General features: G+C 51.0%; 2 protein-coding genes across 4 annotated transcripts in view; both read right to left on the bottom strand.

The window, feature by feature from the left end:
• Positions 1-20: 20 nt before the first annotated feature.
• Positions 21-6,340, bottom strand: Cyren (cell cycle regulator of NHEJ). Of its 3 annotated transcripts, XM_041675342.1 has the most exons (5): positions 3,775-6,340; positions 3,335-3,414; positions 2,749-2,922; positions 1,560-1,635; positions 21-738 (listed from the first exon to the last, which is right to left on the bottom strand). In XM_041675342.1, exons 3-5 carry the CDS (start codon positions 2,886-2,888, stop codon positions 484-486), a joined length of 471 nt encoding a protein of 156 aa, XP_041531276.1. In that variant the 5' UTR covers positions 2,889-2,922; positions 3,335-3,414; positions 3,775-6,340; the 3' UTR covers positions 21-483. The 3 variants fall into 3 exon arrangements, with proteins under 3 accessions (XP_041531276.1, XP_041531277.1, XP_041531275.1); XM_041675343.1 differs by lacking the exon at positions 3,335-3,414 and having other exon boundaries at positions 2,749-2,997; positions 4,580-6,340; XM_041675341.1 differs by lacking the exon at positions 3,335-3,414 and having other exon boundaries at positions 2,749-2,997.
• Positions 6,341-6,484: 144 nt separating this feature from the next.
• Positions 6,485-21,168, bottom strand: part of Wdr91 (WD repeat domain 91) — a 36,062-nt gene continuing 21,378 nt past the window's right edge. Inside the window, exons 9-15 of the mRNA XM_041675339.1 lie at positions 20,717-20,867; positions 18,652-18,746; positions 18,358-18,526; positions 14,746-14,854; positions 14,102-14,214; positions 12,517-12,714; positions 6,485-7,388 (exon numbers count right to left, since the gene is read on the bottom strand). Of these exons, the coding sequence (XP_041531273.1) occupies positions 7,224-7,388; positions 12,517-12,714; positions 14,102-14,214; positions 14,746-14,854; positions 18,358-18,526; positions 18,652-18,746; positions 20,717-20,867 (1,000 nt within the window). The 3' untranslated portion in view covers positions 6,485-7,223. The remainder of the gene's footprint in view (positions 7,389-12,516; positions 12,715-14,101; positions 14,215-14,745; positions 14,855-18,357; positions 18,527-18,651; positions 18,747-20,716; positions 20,868-21,168) is intronic.

Consider the following 21,168-nt stretch of genomic DNA (forward strand, 5'->3'; position numbering starts at 1 on the left):
TTCACCAGTCTGGGAGAACACCCTGCTGTTAGTCTGGCGGGAAACGGTGGGCGGCTGCCAGGATTTGAGGCTGGAGAGGGAAGTTGGTTGTTGGACTGTGTCATGAGGGAGACTGTATGCAGGCCTCCTCCTCAGGGTGAGCTCTGGCTGCCTATCTGGAATGCCCATGTTCTCAGCAGCTATAACTTTATTTGCTTCCAGCAAGTGAGCCCCTGACCTCATTTTTGCTGGTACTTGAATAAAACCCAGGGCTGGGATGCCAGACCTTCTGAGTTAGAGGGCAGTGCAGGTCGAGACTCTAATGGGATGCATTTGTGCATCCTGCAATATGTTCCCCCATTCAGAAAAGCCCCCCCAAATGAAAGCCTCCTGGGACTGGAAGCTGGGAGCAAGGCCTGGTTTTCAAGGGCGACAGAGGTAGGTGGTAACCTGAGTTCTCAACAGACCCCTCCGCTCTCAGCAGAGTCCAGTGAACAGTTCACATCAACTGAAAAATATCTCCCTGACATACTTTAACACATCTTCCTCCTCCTTTTCCTCCTTCGGGCTGCTGCTGCAGGGCGAGTCGGCAGCTTCTGGCGCCTGGGAAGGGCTCGGGTCTAGAGCAGGCGAGCTGCTCCCGCTGCCCTCTTCCTCGCTGCTGCTCCCGGGGGAACTGGTGTGAGGAGAGGCCGAGTAGGGAGGGGAGAGCTGCAGTTTATCAGTGGTCACCAGAGACGCCGTTTCCTGTTTTCGGCCCTGCAGAGCAGAAGACAGGACAGGCTCACCACCACAGGTTGTGTCCCTGACACACTAGTTTGTGTGACAGTGGCGCAGACACACCCTGAGCCAACCGCAAAGCCAGCACAGCACGTGACCAGGTCAGGCAGTGCTCCCACGGCATGGGCAGCCACCCTTACTTCACCCCACACCTCAAGCTCAGGACCCACTAGGGGAAGATGCAGGAATAGGTATGAGGAATAGCTGAGTGGAAAGGAAAAGATCCATCTGAAAACCATGGATGGAAAGGCAAGGCAAGGTAAAAGAGTACCAGGAGCTCCTGCTACAACACCCGTTATGGGCCTAACTGAACTCCACCGCCAGCTGGTGGCACAGCTTCAGTTTCTTGGAGACAGTAACATCCCAGATCACTGTAGCCCTAGGTTACCATGAGCACTGTAGAGACGATACATTGTTCTAAAACACATGGGGAAAAAAAAAAGAGAACTCTGCAACTTCATGGCAGGGCTGCCTCTCCTTCCAGAAGCCAGGAAACTTCCACAGCCTTCTGCTGAGAGGAGGGCTGGTAAGGAGCTCCTCCCCCACCCCCGTGTGCCCCTCACAAACGTGCCAGTTGTTGCCCACACCCCACCTGCAGAGCTAGTCTTACCCCACACAATACCCACCACACACAGGAAGTAGCTGAGAGGAACACAGCTGAGAAAAGCGAGCAAGAGGAAGAGGTGAGATCCTGACGCAGGCTAAGAGCACCTCTGATGCCAGGAGCAAGGACCTAGGCTAGATTCAACCCATGAGTCATCTCCAGTCACAGGAGTCAGAGGACACGGGGCTCACGTTACCTCGATCAGGATCCCCAGGGCCACATCAACCATTTCAGCTTCATTCATGCAGTACACAGTCTTCGTGGCAGGGGCCCTGAAATAAACACACAAAATCACAGCTGAGGACAGAGGGGCTCACAAGGATGAAGGAAACGGTAGCATCCTCCATGGAGGGGGAAGGGCAGACTGCTTCTCTGAAGAATTTCCTCATCCTGGCGGCCCAGGGACAGAGCGCAGGGCTACCAACCCTCCATGGACTCCCTCACAAGGAACTGGGAATGGGATGACCGCTGGCTTCCGAGGATCACTCCTCGAAACACCCAGTGGACAGCCAGCCGGACATTGTGGCACACACTAATCCCAGCACTTAGGAGGCAGAGACAGGTGGATCTCTGTGAGCTCAAGGCCTGTCTGGTCTACAGAGCTAGTTCCAGGCTAGCCAAGGCTACATAGGCCCATCTCTAAATCAAACAAACACTGGACACAGCAAATACAGGCATTCGGGTCAGGGCCCAATTTGTGCCTGAAAGCGAGAATACGTTTAGGCTGCAGCAACTACAAAGGGAACAGGTGGCCAGGGAAGAACCAGCAAGCATAGCACTGGAAGCCTAATGCCCTTTCTGAGAGCCCGGCAGGGCTCCCCCCCCCCACCTCCCATTTGATAATGGCGACCTAAAGTTCCCCCCCTCCCTAATCACTCCACCTAACTAATACCCACAACTTCTGATTTCTTGATGCTCTGTCCCCAGGAAATGCAGGCACCACTCAGGCAGCTAGAGTGCACATCCACCCCTCTTGCCTTCTTAGGATTTTTCTCACAAATGAAGAGCACTTTGGACAACGGGGCTCCTGGGGGAATGGTTTGTATACAGAACTCACTGCCTGGCCGGGCGGTGGTGGCGCACGCCTTTAATCCCAGCACTCGGGAGGCAGAGGCAGGCAGATCTCTATGAGTTCGAGACCAGCCTGGTCTACAAAAGCTAGTTCCAGGACAGGCTCCAAAACCACAGAGAAACCCTGTCTCGGAAAAAAAAAAAAAAAAAAAAAAAAAAAAGAACTCACTGCCTGTGCCAACAGCTAGGTGGCAGGACCTCACCACCACAGAGACTCGGTGGTGCTTCTGTGAGGAGACAGCTGAGACCTCAGACTCTGCTAGAAGGATGCCACCCACCCCACTGCCCTCCCCACTCTGACCAGTTTGTCCCACCTTGTTGCTACCCCCTCCTGCACAGCCGCTCTCCTCTTCCTTTTGGGTGTCTTTGCTGACAGCTCTCTCCGCTCATCCTCAGGGGCTGTCATCCATGAGGGAAGGATTCTCTTTTTGTTCTCAGATTTTGGGGATCCCATGGCTATAGTTTTTCACACTCAGTGACTTGCTTCTCTGGGGCAGGACAAAAATCACATTCTCCTGTCACACCGGGCTTATTTGTCCCCGATAGGTGCCCATCTTCGATGCCTACAAGGGGAAGCGAGTGGGGTAGCTCTAGTAAGTCAACGCTCTATCAGTAGCCAGCAACAACTGCTGGGCAGCGCAGGGCATGCTGGAGGTGAGAGAAACCCAGAAGGCCAAGTCATCTGCAGTGTGTCAAACGGAGGGACAGCGGCAGGTAGGACTAATAAGTTCTGTGACCAATCCATTGCTCTGTGCCCCACACAGGTAGCTGGGGCAACAAGAAATGCTTTCCTGTCACCTCTGCATGCTAGGAGGGAGGGAGGGAGGGAGGGAATAAACAAATTCTGGTCTCCCTTTCCTCTGCACCCCAAACAATCACCCATAACGACAGACTTCTCACCTTGGCAGTGATCTGGTTACTAGAACCCGGAGGCCTTCTGATTCACAGATTTCTTTAGCCAGTGCCTCCTTCCCCCGCCCCTACAACATATACCGCTTGATAATTTTGGGTCATTCAGAATTACTGTTTATAACTTCATTAAAACAAACAAATGAAAAACAAAGCAAAACAAAAAAACCTAGCAGGGCACCATCCTAGCCTGTCCAGCCACAGAACAGGAGTTGGTAAGTGGGATACCATGCAGTGGCCGTATACAGAAATGCATCAGACGCGACAGACAGTGCATGTATCATTACGTCCATTTCACAGACCAGAAACAGACGTAGTTAACAGTTAACGTGCACAACGTCGCAGAAAGCTGTGCATCAACCATCGAGCGGACAGCCAGGTCCTGCTGACCGCAAGGGGATGAGGTCCGGTGGTCGCCTGGAAAATCTCACCCAGAAGGCACATGCGGGGCCTCGTTGCACTAGCCGGGAGCTGGCCACGCCGCTCCCTCCCACCCGCAGAGGGCGCAGAGCAGGGACCCGGGAACAGGACAGAGCAGGCGAGTGGCAGGGCAGTGTGCTCAGCACTCCTCTCGGCCGGTTCCGGGGACGGATTCAGAACTGCGACGCCCTCAAGCATCGCACCGCCCGCCCCTTCCGGCTCCCGCGCGCTCCCGACCCGCACGCTCCCGACCTGGTCGCTGTCCGGCGCGGAGGGCCCCGGGTGCCCCCTGCAGACCGCAAGCCACATCCACAGGCCCCAGGTGCTATCCGCGGCTGTAGGGGATGATCCGCTGTTGGCTATTAGAAAGTCAGTGTCCAGTTAGTAACTAGGGGTAGAAAAGGGGTTCTGGTTTTGACAGTCCTGCCAGAGGATCCCCAAGAGGAAACCAAGTTCAACAGGACCCAGGAGACTGACAGTTGAAAGAGGAAAATCACTTGCATTTACTAATGTTTAACATTCAGGTTGGCGGCCCAGGGTGCCCTCTGCAGAAGGGCGGGAGGCGCCACCAAGAGGCCCAGGCTTCCCGGGGGTTTTCAGGGGAGAAGCCCCTGGAGTCTACCGAAAACACCGGAGCAGGCCGTCACAGGGGAGGTTCTTCCCTGGCACGCTGAAGTAAATCGAAGCCCAGATCGGATTCTCTCTGCCCCAGTGGAGAAATCAAGACTAACTAGATTCGATTTACAGCAGGTCGGTGAATCACACAGCAGTTTCTGTCGGGTCTTAGAACTGCAATCTCTGGATGGGTACACTCACACACACGGCTCCCCTGAGGAGCCTCTGTCTTCTCCAGGGCCCTTACTGGCCTCTTCTTGAATGCTAATCCTAAATCTTAAGCCAACAGCCTGGGCCAGGAAATCGAAAGTCCCAACTCTTAGTGGCATAAACCAATGGCTTCCAATCTCCCAAAGAGCTAGGGGACGGCTTAGCCAGCTACCCTTGAGCCGGGTTAGACCCCAGCCTTTCCGGGAGTGTAATGAAAGTGTACCTGGGGTGGTACAGTGGAGTTCACTGACTGTAGAGTCCTCAGCCCCACCGGATGTGAGGCAACCACGTCTAACGGGCTGGATGGGAGGGTGTGTTTCCTTTGGTTCTTATCCTAACTCCCCAAGCCTGCACACTTCTTAAAATTTCTCCATGGCCACCTAGCAAACAAGGCTTAAGACCAGGAGGAACCTGTGTGTCTGCCTACAGAGCCTGCTGCAGGGAGGAATAAGGAACCAAGCTAGATTTGCTTGTGCTGGAGTCAACGTGGGTTTTTATTATTTTTAAAACAACAGGTAAAACTGTGTGTGGTTACTGGATATAGTAACAAATGTCAGTCAGCTTTATTTAGTCAGCCCACTGTGAATTTATGACTGTACTTCCAGACCTCAGGCCGAGCTCCTGGGCATTTGAACACCAAGGGGACTGGGCTGGGGGCTGAGCAGAGATAGGTCCCTGAGCACAAGGGAGAAATAGGAATTTCCACCTGCCAGGCTTTTCACAGAAGCCAGGACAGGTTCTCACCCCCGGCAGAGTGGCTCAATCCGGGGTAGCCTGCCTTCATGGTTGTGCTTCCTGCAAACCTTCATTCAAGACAGTAGAGGGGGTTTTACTACCACGGCACCCAAGGATTCCAAAAACGGTCCTTTGAAGGAAAGGGTATGTTCCAACATGCTCTACAGATGAGTGCTCTTCCTGGGAGGGACAGGGTAGGAGGGACAGGTTCTGGGGTGTTCGTCTGTTTCTGAGCCTTAAAACTGCTTCCGTAAGGTGTGGGGAATGCCCTGGTCAGAAAAAATGTATCGTGAAGACCGAAAAACTTTGGGAGGAAAAGTTAAGCCCATGGACTCTTAACTCAAATGAAACCCTGGGTCACGAATCTGGGTGAGATAGTTGTGGAGAAAGGGCAGGGAAAGAGTTAATCTTTTCATGTCGGTATGAAAATGAGTCAAAAGAGATAACTAGGAGCTAGCTCAGCAGGTAAGCCACTGGCCATGCAGCCTGGCCACCTGAGTCTGATCCCCCCAAACCCACATAAAGGTGGATGGAGAGAACTGAATCTACCAAGTTGTCTTCTGACCTCTGCTGTGGCATATGCCTCCCACACACGTGTACACACGCATGTGCACACACACACACACACACACAAATACACACCAGTAATAAATAGAAAAGTACTACTCTGGTTTTTCCTATATATCACTTTCTACTTTTCCCTTCAGCCCCAACAGGGAGCCCAGGCCACAGTATGCTGCTGTTTTTCCCAATGTAGGCACCTAGGAGTTACCCCACCCCAGCCCCACAGCCCACAACTAGCCTAGAGCCCAAAGAAGCTATCAAATGACTGTTCCAAACAGTCACTGTCCGTGGAATTGACATTCCCTAGGTAGATAACAAGGTCACTCCTGCTAAGTGTGGGAGGCCCAGGCCCAGGCCCAGGCTCACTGACTCTATAGTGGCTCCTTCCAGGCTGGCCTCAGCAGTAGGATGTAGAACTGACAATGGAGGGGGCTTGGGTTCCTCCCCACTCTGCAAGGTCCTCACAAACGAGAGAACAAAGTACGAGTGTACAGAGATCGCTGGCCCAGGCTCAGCCGAGCCAGGCAGGAGGCACAGGCAGCTGGTATTATTCAAGCTCAGAGACCTCAGGCTGGAAGAATGAGAGGAGCCACTAAATGAGAGTGCTGGGACCAGACGACCCTGAGGAAAAGGGGATCTAGGGGCCCAGACTTCAGGCCCTGCTGTTGTCTGGAGAACTCTCTTAACCAAAGGTAACAGCTATCAGGTCCAGCAGAAGACACACTGATCTTGGCTTGAGCCCAGAAGATGGTACGGTAGGCTACATCTCAACTCTGGCAAAATCACAGGGAACTTAATGGGGTTCCGCCAGCAACATGGCAGTGGTGGCGGGTAAGAACTGAGGTACAAGAACCAAGGCAGGAAACCATGGCTATCACTAGGGCTAGGTGACTCAGACACTCTGGAAAGAGACACCAAGTAACTACAAGAATATTCTCTCTCTCTCTCTCTCTCTCTCTCTCTCTCTTTCTCTCTCTCTCATTTTTTTCCTTAAAAAAAAAAAGAAAAAGAAAAGCAATTATGTACAAAATACTGTCAATTCCTCTTGAACCATGAACACGGCGTGCACCACTGTGGCTCCTTCCTCATCATTTTATCCTGTGCTCTGTAGCATGTCCTGCTCCAGCCACAGTTCAAGTCTCTAGGAAGCACATACAGCCCACTCCAGAGGCTCCTGCTCCATTAGCTGCAGCTGGATGACTGAGCCCCCAACGCAGCCTTTCCCTGAAGATCCACAGCCCTAACAGTACCGAGCCAGAAGCACTGTCTGTTCTCTGTCTCGCCTCTCTTCCACCGGGGACCATTCTGTTTCCGACGAGTCACCGCAGGCAGGACATCAGAGCTTATGGGCCAGGAGGGTGGTCAACTTGATCTTGCCATCCATGGAGGCTGTGAGGCAGGTCCCACAGTCCATGGCGGTGCTCCAGTCCACAGTGACCACAGGGGCCCGGTGGCCACCCAGACTCAAGCAGCTCTCTAAAACTTTCTCGTCACTGCCCAGCTGCAGAAGGACAGGAGTGAAGGGGAACGTTAGCAGACATGTGCACATGTATACACAAACAATATACACTTCCATTCGTTTTTAGTGTCCAGAAACTACCTTGAGCCTGGAGTGGCCGCCCCAGTCCGAGAATGTGGCCCGGCTCACACCCCACCTTCCTAGAAAGCCTGTTTATACTTTCACTTTCCTGATGTGGTCAGCCTGTAGAACTTTAAGACAATTCTGAAGCCATTTCTGACAACTCTTAGTACTTCCCCTCCTCCCCTGGGAACCAAGGACATAACAGCTATGCATGCACGTACTGAGATGTTGGGAACTTTCCATCTCCCTGAATAGGGGCAAGATAACCCTTAGGTGTTGACTCAGTTACTGATGTTTTGACTTAGTCCCTGGGAAGGGGCAAAGTGACCCTCAGAAGTTTCCCTTGACCTCATCTGATCTGGCAAGCCAATTATTGGCAATAGCCCTTTTGAATAAGCCAATCATAATAGTTAAAGAACAACCCCCAGACACCCCTTCCTTCTGTGGTTTTTCCTTTAAAAATAGCCTGTACCAGACATTCAGGGTATTCTGTCCTCCCGACTGCTGGAAGAACCTGTCATGACAGAATTAATAACATCCTCATGCTTTTACATCAGCTGTGATGAGAGATGGTCTCTTGGGACGACTCCTCCTCCTCGGTGATTGGACACTAGGGTCCAACAAGCCGACCTCATGTGGACATTAAGTCCCTGAGATGCTCTTCAGAAGAGGGCATTTCCTCTGCTGCCTCGACCTGGCTACAGGCAAGCGCGCCTGCACCTCTTCTGTCTGTTTCCACAGCGCTGGCCTGTTACAGCATCACCTGGCAGTGTGGGCTGGCTCTGCATTGTGCACCTACTTACTCATCTGAGACGCCCTTCTCACGGTGAGCGTGCAACACCACCTCTCTCTGCCACTCGCTCACAAGCTCATGATCTCCTTCATGAGGAGATCACTATAAAAGTCATCAATTCAATTATTTATGGGTCGTAAAATGGAAGTTGAGCCAGGAGGTGGTGGTACACGCCTTTAATCCCAGCACTCAGGAGGCAGAGGCAGGCAGATCTCTGTGAGTTCGAGGCCAGCCTGGTCTACAAGAGCTAGTTCCAGGACGGGCTCCAAAGCTACAGAGAAACCTACCTTGGGGAGGTGGGGGAGAAGGATGCTGAAGTTTAATAGACTTCCTGAGTAACTGAACCATTGATGACAGTTTAAAAATGACACAGCAGAATGTGTCAATCCATCATCTGATTGTAGAGCAAATCTTGACTGTACATGACACAAACAGATGGGGCAAAAGGCTGCACCACTTACAACAAAATGCACCACAACCATTCGTCCACATGGAAAGCAAAGAGGGGCTCACCCAGAAGTCAGCTAGAAAAAGCCTTAAAGGGGGAAACTAGGCTTGGAGTGTTTCAGAGTGTCTCCAAGGAGATCCACATGAGAGATCGTGTAGCTGACTGTTGAGGGGTGTGAGCACAGTGATGCCCCCCGCCTCTGCCCATTCTGGGGCCCAAGGCCTGCCCTCTTCCTTTTCTCCAGCCCCTTCTCTTTCCATTCCACAGATGGAAGCCTTCCTCTAGGTCTTCCTAAGAACTTGGAGGCTCAAAAATGTGAGCCTATTTCTGCGTTCAGCAAAGGTCAGACGGAAAGATGGAACTCACTTCTAGTTCCTTCAAGGTTATAGTGTTTCTACCTCAAACAAAGGTCCCACCTAGGTGTGGACCAGAGAGTTCTGCTCTCTCAGGGTTATTGTCAACAGGTGTGGCTAACAGCCAGCTCTTGCAATCCAGGAATAGAGAAGTAGATCTGTTCCAACCTCAAATAAAAGTCTAAGGTTTCAACTAAGTTCCAGTTCCCTTAAGGAGATAACATTGGATTCCACCCAGAGAGTGGTTTGCCTACAGAATGTTTTGGTCTAGTGTGTGAGCGTGACTTGTTTTGTTCTAGCAACAGAATGTTTAACTATGGATGTGGCCCGTGACCTTCAATTGGTATGTTCATTTCCTTCTATCCTGTCAATGTAGTTTTTTGTCTTACTCCTACCTTTTGGGGTCAAGGGTTGTAAGCCCCAGTCTTCGGAGTTGTAAGCTCCATCTTTGGATGCCCCATCCCTGTGCCTGCCAAGTCTTGACCACTTCCTCAGTCTATTTAAACTGCTTCCCTGGAAAGTTTCCTCCTGGTCTCTTTTCTTTCCCCCAGTGGTCGCATTAGTGGCCTTCTGGTTCCCCCTCGGGCCACCCGAGAGCGCAGGAATCCCATTAAACCTGGATATATTTTTAATTTGGCTTGTTGTAATTTGGCTTGATAGGGATTTTTGCATCGGCAGAGAGCCTGCGTTAGGAAAAATTCCTAACGGGTATTTTAAGCAATTGGAAATTAAACATGGGTGAATTTTTAGTGCTCACTGGAATTCCCTCCTGATACTATCCTATATGTTTCTCCGTTTTATTATTTTCATTCACGTCTTCATATTCTTTACTAATATTTCCTAAATCCCCACACCTCTACCCTGGCAAGTGGTATTTCTGTCGAGGCTGATCCCCGACAATTTGGTCTCCACCCAGGTCCTCCTCTGGGAACTGCTGAGGACTTAGCTGTCCGTCACCTACTTTCAGAACTGTCTAACCTGTGTACGAGCCCAGGGAGAGCACTGACAGCATTTTCTTTTTCTTTTTTTTTAATAGTTATTTATTTATTATGTATACGATATTCTGTCTGCGTGTATGCCTACAGAAGAGGGCACCAGACCTCATTACAGATGGTTGTGAGCCACCATGTGGTTGCTGGGACTTGAACTCAGGACCTTTGGAAGAGCAGGCAATGCTCTTAACCGCTGAGCCATCTCTCCAGCCCCAATGGACGGCATTTTCTACCTCCTTGGTCCACTTCACAGTAGAGGTGCTAGGCCTAGCCCACAACTGCTGCTCAAAACCCAACCTGTTAACTGATGACCAACGGCATCAAGAGATACCGAGAGGACAGCTCAGGACCCCTCCAGCTCACAGACTAAATACCACTGACAGAGAAGCACTCGCAGATGAGTCTGAAGGCGGGAGATGGACTCAGCGCCAGACACATCCCCTTGGGCTCCGTCCGCATCACTCACCCACTGATGACAGGAGTAAAAAGAACAGCGCTTGCAGCCCTTTCGCCAGTATACAAAACCCAGCCTCAAACTGAGCAGCTCTGACTTGAGAGGATTTTTGTTTTTTAATGTAGAAACAGAAATAAAAACAATGAGGAGTCCCCTGGCTGTGGGGGCACGCCTTTAATCCCAGAACTCAGGAGGCAGAGGCAGACCTAAGTTCCAGACCAGCCTGGTCTACAGAGTGGTTTTCAGGATATCCAGGGCTACACAATGAAACACTGTCTCGAGAACAAACACACCAACAACAAAACAAAGAGGACAAGCCAGCAAGAAGGCACTGTAGGTAAAGACACTTTCTGCCAAGACTGAGCACCCAAGTTTGATCCCCAGGAATCACATGGTGGAAGAAGAGAACCGATTCTTACAGGCTGTCCTCTGATCTCTGACCTCCACATACACACATAATGTGCCATACGTGTACCCACACACATGCATACACACACACACACACACATACACACACACACACACACACACACACACACACATACAGGCAAACAAACAAACCAAGCAGAAAACTGGGCTGAGGCTCAGTGGTGAAGAGCACTGGCTCTTGCTGAGGACTTGAGTCAGCGCCTAGAACTGATGGGGGAGAGTCTTCTGTTTTGTGTTAATTTCATTGGTTAAATAAAAATAATTGGTTAAATAAAGAAAACTGCTTGGTCTGATAGGACAGAGAATTAGGTAGGTGGAATAAACAGAAGAGAATTCTGGGAGAAAGAAAGCTGAGTCAGTGAGTTGCCATGATTCTCCCACCCGACAAAGCCACAGGTTAAGATCTTCCCTGGTAAGCCACCTCATGGGCTACACAGATTATTAGAAATGGGTTAGATCAATATGTAAGAGCTAGCCAATAAGAGGCTGGAACTAATGGGCCAAGCAGTGTTTAAAAGAATACAGTTTCCGTGTAATTATTTCAGGTAAAGCTAGCCAGGTGGCGGGACGCAGCTCGCTCATATTACAACATAGAACTGTGAAGGGTTGTTCACAGCCACCTGTAACTGTTAATTCCACAGGATCTGACACTTTCTTCTTGGTACCACACACACACATGCACAAATACAGCATCCAAACACACACATAAATAAAGACAAAATAAATCTCTAAAAATAAATCAAAACCATGTGGATAACTTGCATCCTAGCTTCACAAAGGATACCCTCAAATTTCTACCTCACGTGTGGATTTTGGTGTACGGATCCACAGGCCTCCCATCAAATAACCTATTCTAGATCAGTGATGAGAGCAACCTACCTAGCTCAGACCCAGGAGGTGCATTTCCTTGCCTATACCCCCAAGTCCTTTGGCCTGTTTAGTATCTCCATTAGTATGTATTATACCCAAGGAATAAGACAAGAAAAGGGCAGGATCTTTTCAGACACTGGCACAGGGCCACACTCAGCTATGTAGGACACAGGACAGAGACCACACTCAGTGATGCAGGACACAGGACACAGATCACACTCAGCTATGCAGGACTCAGGACTCAGGATACAGACCACACTCAGCTATGCAGGACTCAGGACTCAGGATACAGACCACACTCAGCTATGCAGGACTCAGGATACAGACCACACTCAGCTATGCAGGATTCAGGACTCAGGATACAGACCACACTCAGTGATGCAGGACACGGGACACAGGACACACTCAGCTATGCAGGACTCAGGACTCAGGATACAGACCACACTCAGCTATGCAGGACTCAGGACACAGGACACAGGACACACTCAGCTATGCAGGACTCAGGACTCAGGATACAGACCACACTCAGCTATGCAGGACTCAGGACTCAGGACTCAGGATACAGACCACACTCAGTGATGCAGGACTCAGGACTCAGGATACAGGCCACACTCAGTTATGCAGGACTCAGGGCCACACTCAGCTCAGATCAGTCAGGCTGATCCCCAAGCAGAAACCCCTGCCCAGCAGGGCTCTGCCCCCAGTTACCTTGTAGATGATGCCCCCTGTGGCAGAGCATGTCAGCATGTAGTTGCCCTCTGAGTCGAAAGCGAAGAGCCGGCCCCTGGGAACTTGAACCTGCTTGTAGCCACTGTAGCCAGACAGGACAAAGGGGCCAGTGGCATCTGAAGGGAGGCCATGCTCAGACACCTTGAGGCCACTCTTGTGGATGTTCCACTGGATAAACTGCAGACACAAGGCACCACAGGGGCTCCCTCAGACACTCGTACAGAGGCTACTACCCAGGCTCCCTTGGAGCCCCCGACAGTGGCCACCACCTAGGCTTGGGAAGCAATGATTGGCAGGGGTAACTGCCTCCCTCGTCAGCCCCACAACCCTGAAAAAGGCTTTCATGGGCAGGAGGCAGACCAAGACTGAGGGGACCACAGTCCACCACTCAGTCCCATCTCATCAGAACAATGAAGACATCACATCAAAGCTCAACCCTCCTCTTTCCTCTGGTTCAAGGGAGGACAAGGGACAGCCACCAGCTTTGCAGGGCCTTCTGGTCTCTTGGGTGGGGGAGGAGTGCCTAGAGTCTCTGGACCTTGGAACAAAGTATAGAGGACAGATGGACAGATTCCAAACCCATTTTCAGTTTCTCAGCAGTACAACGGTTCCACTTGTGAAATGGAGAATTAACCGTCTACACTGTGGACCAGCTACTTGGCTTCCCAGGGAGTCCTACCAACACAAGAGGGTGTGGAGCTTTAACTTAAAAGCCCCACGCAGAGTTTTTAAAGGAAGGGTCGAAACAGGACGTTGTGGTACACATCCGTAATCCCATCCCCAAGAGGCTGAGGCAGGAGCATCTTGGAGCCAACCTGGAGAACACACTAAGGTATGGTCTCAAGATAACTTCGGTGAACATATAAATAAATCAATATAGTTAGGTGGGGTGGCTCACATCTGTTGGACCAGCATTTAAGATGCTGAGGCAGGACTGTCCCAAGTTTGAGACCAGCCCTTGGCATAGAGAAAGATATGATCTAATAAAGAAATAATTGTTTTGCAGTCACTGTTTTCGTGGGGAGCATGAACAGTATAAAACATGTTCAGGAGGGCATAGGAGACAGCTAAGTCTTTCTTCCACCTCTGCCTACCCTCACCTTCTGTCCCAGGCCATTGTCATTCCTACCTCATAAAATAGCTCCCACAGAGGAAGTCTACAGAGGGCATTGCCTTATACTGCCTTAGGACACAGGTTTCCTTTTTACTGCTTTGGGCTTTGCTCAGACCTGTTTCCCACTAGCATGCTGACTCCAGCCCCCACAGCAAACTCCACGCATTGTCTCGTGACCATGACCACAACTCCCCAAAGAATCTCTTCCCCTAAATGTGGCTCCATCTACAGTGAGATGAGTCAGTTTTGCCACAGCTCGGGAAAAGGATATGAAATTCCCATCTGCGAGAATAGCCAAGTCCCACTGACCTCACTGGACCCCACAGAGACGCTCAGTGACAGACTTCTACGTATCCCTCTTTTGCAGGAGATGAAGAGGAGGCCGAAAGCAGCCCAAGGCCACAGAGCTCACGGATGGTCCGGCCACCACTAGATGCCGTTGGCGCCTACCTTGCCGTCCTCACCAATGCTGTACACGGCATTCTCGTCACAGCTGAACTCCACGGAGTAGACTTCCCCGAAGTGGGCCTTCCAGCTCATGGCACACTCGTGCTGCTGCATGTCTGGGAGAAAGAGACACTGCTTAGCCGCAGGCCAGACCTGGAAAGGCTTCGTGCACTGCAGGGGCCCCTCTCCTTCCATGACAGCTGCTCTAGAGGCCTCTTGGGCCACAAAGTGCTGACCCTGCCAAGGCCGCCCGCCTCTGAGTAGCTTCTTGACTGGGCCAGAGGGAGGACTGGGGTCCTTGGGGACAGCTAGAGCTCACCTGGGGGGCGCTGTAAGTCTAGGAAGACATTGGGATCCTTCCTACCAGACCGCTATAACTGGCCCCAGGACGCCTTGGGGATTGTTATATAGGAATCACCTTACCCCCTTGTAGAACCTAGGCCTGTCTCCCCACCTTACAGCAAGTCAAAAGGATGGCACTGTTTTCCTGTGACCTCTTGCATTCCACACAGGTGACAAGGACTCAGGCGGACCAGCCCAAGGCCAAAGGACTGCTGAGCTCTGTCCCCTCCCACAGTCAAGCAACAGACTGTGCATTGGAAACGCCTGGGCTCCAGCTAAGGACGGCCACAGCACAGCATACGTACCAAAGAGCCGGATGACACCATCCGCTGCCCCGGTGACTAGCAGGTTCCCATTGTGGTTGAAAGCTGTGCAGTTGATGGCAATGGGCTCTGGGTCCAGTGAGAACTGGAGCTAGGAATCCAAACAGGAGCACTGTTAGCAGACTAGTCCCACACAGAGTCCTGCTGCATGCCCCCTGCCAAGGCCTGCTTCTGGGGAAAATGGCCTGAGCCTCTGTGATGTGCTCTCTGAGAGGTAATGTCATTGGGCCTGTAGACACTCTAGAGTCCCCACTGAGGCACTAATCCAGGTCAGGGCAGTTACAAGTAACACGTATCTCAGCAGCCCATGCTTTCCTTCCTGAAGCAGACTCCAATCTAAGCCTTATTGAACACTCCTGTTGCCATCAGGAACTAACAATCCAACTGCCCTTCACTACGGGCAACCCTGAGGACAGAGGACACACACATCCCAAAGCTGCTCCAGTCCCTCCCTATGAAACCCAGCATCGCCACAGGACCTAACAAAGCCACCTCAGAAGATGCAAACAACGTCTACTAATCTGATAATACGAGGAACACCATTTCCAGCGATACAGAACCCTCCTGGGACTAGAACCGCAAGACCGATGTTAGATAACATCAACCACACGCAGGTACAATACTGAGCTATAAACAAAGGGACCTTCCAAGATCAAAAACAATCGGAGGGCAAGTGCCCTGTGGACTAGAGAACGCAGTAGGCAGGGAACACTGAAGCCCGAAGCCCAAAGCGAACGGTCTGGCCAAATGTAGTGTCAAAAAATTTCCACATGCTGCTAAGACTCCGAAGAGCAACATCCTCCGTGTAAGAATGAGTTAGAACTTCACAGAAAGTACCAAGAACGCAGAATCACAGGCTGGTGTGGGTTCACAACCAAACTCACAACCCCTATGTAGTCTGAGAATGGATTTCAAAGTTTCCAGTTGGTGGTGGAGCCCCTGGCAGAAGTGAAAGCAAATCTGCTCCAGAGGAGAGCACCTCCCAGCAACAAGGCTCAGAGCATCCACAAGGATGAAGGGCCAGAGATGGGGACCCGAAGCAGAAATTCACAGGACACGGGAAGTTAAGGGGAGAGAAGCAGGCATCCGGGGAAATGGCAGGCAGCAGCAACTGGATGGATTTCCAGAACACTGCCAGACTTTCAACATGTCTAACAGAATGCCAGAGGGCGAGGGCAGAAGAGGACACAGTAGCATGACCACGCCGTGTGGGAGGATGGTGCTGCAATCCTGGAAATGAGAAACAAACGGGACTTGAGACGACTGCCCCCACAGGCTAATCGGGGACAGTGGGGAGGACGTGCGTAGTTAAAGCTGAGGAAGTGATGTCATGAAGACAGCAAAGTGAAACAAAAGGAGAAGAGTCCTAAAAAAATACATGTCAAACTGGTGTTCCAGAGGCAAGGGAGAACCAGGCAGATGGGAACACTGGAAAGAACATGCCTAAGAATGTTCCAGAATTGGACAAAGATACAAAGCCTCTCATTGGGAAACAGAACAAACCCAAAGCTGCAATTTTAATTTTATTTATTTATCGAGGCTGAAATTTCTATTTTATTATTGTTAACATTTTTTGAGGCAGGATCTCGTGTATTGGAAACTAACCTAGAACTCCTGGATCTCCTGCCTCCACCCACTAAGTGTTAAGTGTACAGACATGCACCACCACCCCTAGTTAAAGTTGTTTGGTTTTGTTTTTTTTTTTAACGTGTTTTAACTTAGAAAACCCACACTGAGGGCCAGGCAGTGGTGGCACATGCCCTTAATCTCAGCACTCGGGAGGCAGAGGCAGGCGTATCTCTGTGAGTTCGAGACCAGCCTGGTCTACAGAGCTAGTTCCAAGACAGGCTCCAAAGCTACAGAGAAACCCTGTCTTGGAAAACAAAAAAAGGAAAGGAAAGGAAAGGAAAGGAAAGGAAAGGAAAGGAAAGGAAAGGAAGGAAATCCACACTGAGGTACCCAGATCAGACCTCAAATAGCCAGGCAGAGGAAGATGAGTACAGTGAGAGACAACCTCTTTGTTTCAGCAGAGGCCACCAGAAGAGAAGACAGAGCCAGAGAGTTAGGGGGTGGACCCGTTTCTAACTAGAATACAGAATTCTAGAAAAAACAGATACCCTGTGATTCCACACACAAAGCTTGAAGCCTGTGAAGCAGACACTCTGATGTGGGTGTGGGTGTGTGTGGGGGGGGTATCTACCCATGTGCTAAGATACCTGTGAAACTGCTTGGAGACAGAAACTCAAAACTCAAGACAGGCTGTGAAAGAGGAAGGCAAGAGACGGCGGAAGGGCCCACGCGCGCGCGAGGACTGATGGGGCAAACAAGATGGCTCAGTGGGTAAAGGTACTTTCCATTCAGCCTGACAACCTGGGTTCAATCCCTGGGACCCTCAAGGTGAAGAGAACTGACTCTCCACAGGTTGCTTTTTGGTCTACAGACACACACACATAGACTCACATACACACACACACACACAAAGACACACATACACACACACTAAATATATATATATATATATATATATATATATATATATATATATTAGTTAGTTAAAAGAAGAACTACTTCCAAGTGAGGAGCCCATGACACTGCTTTTCCCATTTTCTTCCATTTTATTCTAAGTATTTAATATTTAAGGTAAAAACTGAAATCCCTAAGTAAACTTAAGGGTTACGAATCCTACTGTGGAGGAGAACTTTGGGGGAGAACCTCAGAGTGCCAGTAGAGAAGACGCAGGACTAACCTGGTCCGGAGGACAGTGATGGTGTCCCCCAGAGGGGCCCTGCAGACATGTTTAGGAAATGCCCCTAGTGACACAGGACAACGGTCAGCCACACTGACTGGGGGAAACGCCCGACGTCTAAGTGGGGCATATTTGGCAGGGAGTGTAAGTGAAGAATCCAGGGTGGTCTCTGGGCTTGAGAGGGCTGCGAGATGTCCCCAGTGGGCACACAGTCTGTTTCTGTAAGCAGAAGCTCGAAAGTACAGCCCACACATCTAGAAATCGGTCCCTCTCAGACAGGGCCGCTAGGAACAAGGTGGGCACCGTAAGCATGTGCTACATCGAAGCATTGAAACGAGTCACTTCAGCGGACACCACTGCTCTGAGCAGGGGAAGTACCACCACTTCCCTCCAGGGCTATGGGAACAACCGCCAGCACTATTATCCTGGAGGGAACAGGCCCTCAGCTCCAGGTGGGCCATGCGCTCAGTCTCCTGCTAGCTGTCATCCCTGTCCTGAGTACTTCTAGCTGCTCCCGTGATTCCCATGCAGCTTTAAGTTACCAGTGGGTGGGAAGAAGACAGGAGCCCTCTCCTAAAATGTAACTATCTAGCCTGTTGGTGGGTTCTGGGTAAACCAAGTCGATGGCACAACTCCATTGCTCATAATCTGCCCAGTTGGGACATGACACTTTTCAACACTTTTTAAAACCTGGAAATGTTCTCACAAATCAAAATCCTCAGGCGAAAAGCACTAAAGGGAGACAGCGCTCATCAAAAACACAGGGAGCATGGGCAGCACACCCGCTACACACAGTGCCTTCCAGGCAGCATACCCAGCCCCTAAAGACCCACAGGCAGGTCCTGTACCTGCTGCTTCATGGCTTTCGTGTCCCACAGCAGCAGCTTGCCAGGAACCTGGTTCGTGCCTTTACTGCCAAGGTCTGGGGCCAAGGAGTCTGCCTGGGAGGTGAGGCTCGGAGCTGCAGCTGAACAGACGAAAGAGGCCCCACTGGGGCTGCAGGCAAGAGACAGGATTCTGCAACACACACAGGCCAGGGTCAGACAGTCACCAGCACAGGCCCTGAGGCGGTGACTCCTGGAGGTGGGGTCCACAAAGCAGCTGCAGGGGGGCTTCTAGTGCACGGGGAGGCTCCTGCTCACCTGGGCATGTCATCGCTGATGTTGATCTCACAGAGGTTCTTCTTGGATTCTGTATCATAAAGACGCACCGTGCCCACACCGCTGCCCAGCAGGAGCTGGAACAAGAAGAGGCAAGAAGGTGAGGAGGACAGCACAGGAGTCAGGGAGGACCACCACGGTGAGAGAGGCCCACTCCTGTATGGTGCGGAGCTGGGCAAGCTGTACGGGCACGCTCCTTACCCACTTATCCAGACAGCCAGGGAAACTCTGGCTACAATGGACCTCATTTAAAATGTCACAAAGCGGGGCTGGAGAGATGGCTCATTAGTTCAGAGAACTAGCTGCTCTTCCAGAGAACGAGGTTCCAGTCCCAGCACCTAGATAGCATCTCACAACCATCTAAACAAGGGGATCTGATGCCCTCTCCTGCCTTCTCAGGCACCAGGCACATATGTGGTGCATAGACATACATGCAGACAAAATAGAAAATAAAGATCTTGCTTTGTTTAGTTTTTTGAGATAGGGTTTCTCTGTGCAGCCCTGGCTGTCCTGGAACTTGCTCTGTAGATCAAGCTGGCCTTAAACTCAGAGATCTGCCTACTTCTGCCTCCTGAGCGCTGGGATTAAAGGTATACACCACCACCACCCACTTGATTAAATATTTTAAAAAAATGTCATGAAGACATCAAAGCCAACCTTAAATAGATGCAAAACCCAGGTCATATGCTTTGATCTAAATCTGAGTGTCCTGGCAGCTTGGTCCCCAGCACTCTGGTGTGAAAGGGATAGGAACTGAAGACGTGGGGCAAAGTAGAAAGTGGTTAGACCACCAGAGGCATCGCTCTCAGGCGAGATTGGTGAGGGGCTCGGAGTGAATGTGTTCTCTCTCTTGAAAGTTGTGGAAACGCAAGCTTTGCATCTAACTCCCTTTCTGTCTTCCTGTCTCGCCAGGGGATCTTTCCCTTTGGCACGAGCTCCCATTGTGATGCAGGTGCTGCGGCCAAAGGAGCCTTCACAGAATAGCACACATGCTGGAACCATGTTCTAGGACCTACAGAATTGTGGGCTAGGTAAACTTCTTTCCTTCATAAACTATCCAGTCTCAAGTACGCTGTTATAGCAACAGGAAGCAGACTTCTATGGTGTCTGTGATGAGGAGATACACCCAGAAATATTCTGGCTGGTTACCTGAGACTCTTTGACCTTTCCCCCCTGCTTTCAGCCTTAAATCCCAACTGTTCCAGCCCTTCCTTTTGCTCCAACTTTCTCTACTCTTCCGTAGGCCTGGCCCTGGCCAGTCTGGGGGCCGTGGTGACTGTTCTATTTGCCTTTGCAGGGATAGCTCTGGCCTGGTTCCATCAAGGACTCCAGAATACATAGAGTATATAAGTATATAAGGTCCCTGCCTCTGGGACCATAGGACTCATTTGGATAAAAGCGAAGAAGAGAATAACAGAAATCAATGCCAGAGCAATCCAGACCTGGGTATCCCCAGGAACATCAGCTAGGCAATGGCCTCTGCACCCACTTGGCAAGCAAACCGCAGTTCAGGGGCAGCTCTGACACGAGGGCAATTCCTTCCTGTGCTTTCTAGACATCTGGAAAAACCAGTGCCTGTCTCTTCGGCTGCAAGCAATCAATTTTAACTCCTTAACTGAAAACCCTCTCTCAGATAGGAAGTCCACTGGGAAAACAACACTGGGCCACTCCCAGGGCAACAGGGCCTGTGGGAACCACAAACCAGAACGCTGTCCTCTCGCTAACATAAGCTGCTGCTCTTTGAGCCAGGACAGGCAGGTCTCAGCCAGAGCAGAGGGTGTATTAATGATGTATCAGAAACACGGTGGTCAGGAGGACCCAGGGGTCTCCTGAGACAGACCAGCACACAGGATGGAGTTTTCCAGTCTCTAGGAGTAACTTCATGGCCACCTGGGCTACTCCTAGATGTATGGTCCTGGCCCCCGGACTGGTGGCGACCAGAGGGGAGATTCAGCTTACCTCATCAGCTTGGCCTGTCAAGAGCCTGTGAGAGAGAACGTCTGAGCCTGGAATACAGAGCCAGCTCTGCATGCAGCGCCTCACTTACCAGCCTGTCTCGCTTGGTGGCCCACTCCAGAGACAGCAGGGGTGACTTAGAGATGGAGGACGCCTTGGTCTGCATGATGGGGTTGAAGGACCACACTTTGATGACCCCATCCACATCTAAGCTGGCAACTCTCCTACCGGAGCAGTCCACTCTGTACGGGACAAAGGGAGGCGTTAGTGTCCTGGACCCATCCTCTAGGGCCAACAATGATACCGTCATGGTTTCCCAACTTTCCAACTGAATCAAAGCTAAAGCGCAAGCCCTGCACTCAGAGGATAGGTGTGAACAACTCTAGAAACAGACATCCACCCAGGAAATACGACAGGGCACCAGACACACGGCTCATCTTTCTGAGAAAAGCAAGTCAAGATGCTAACTGCATAAGCCTATAGACTGCCTCAGAATCCTGGAACCCATGAAGTGTGGAAAAACCAGCTCCCAAGAGCTGTCCT

Source organism: Microtus oregoni, unplaced genomic scaffold (assembly GCF_018167655.1).
Source record: "Microtus oregoni isolate MIOR12 unplaced genomic scaffold, Mior012 000026F_ref0000081, whole genome shotgun sequence".
NCBI lineage: Eukaryota > Metazoa > Chordata > Mammalia > Rodentia > Cricetidae > Microtus > Microtus oregoni.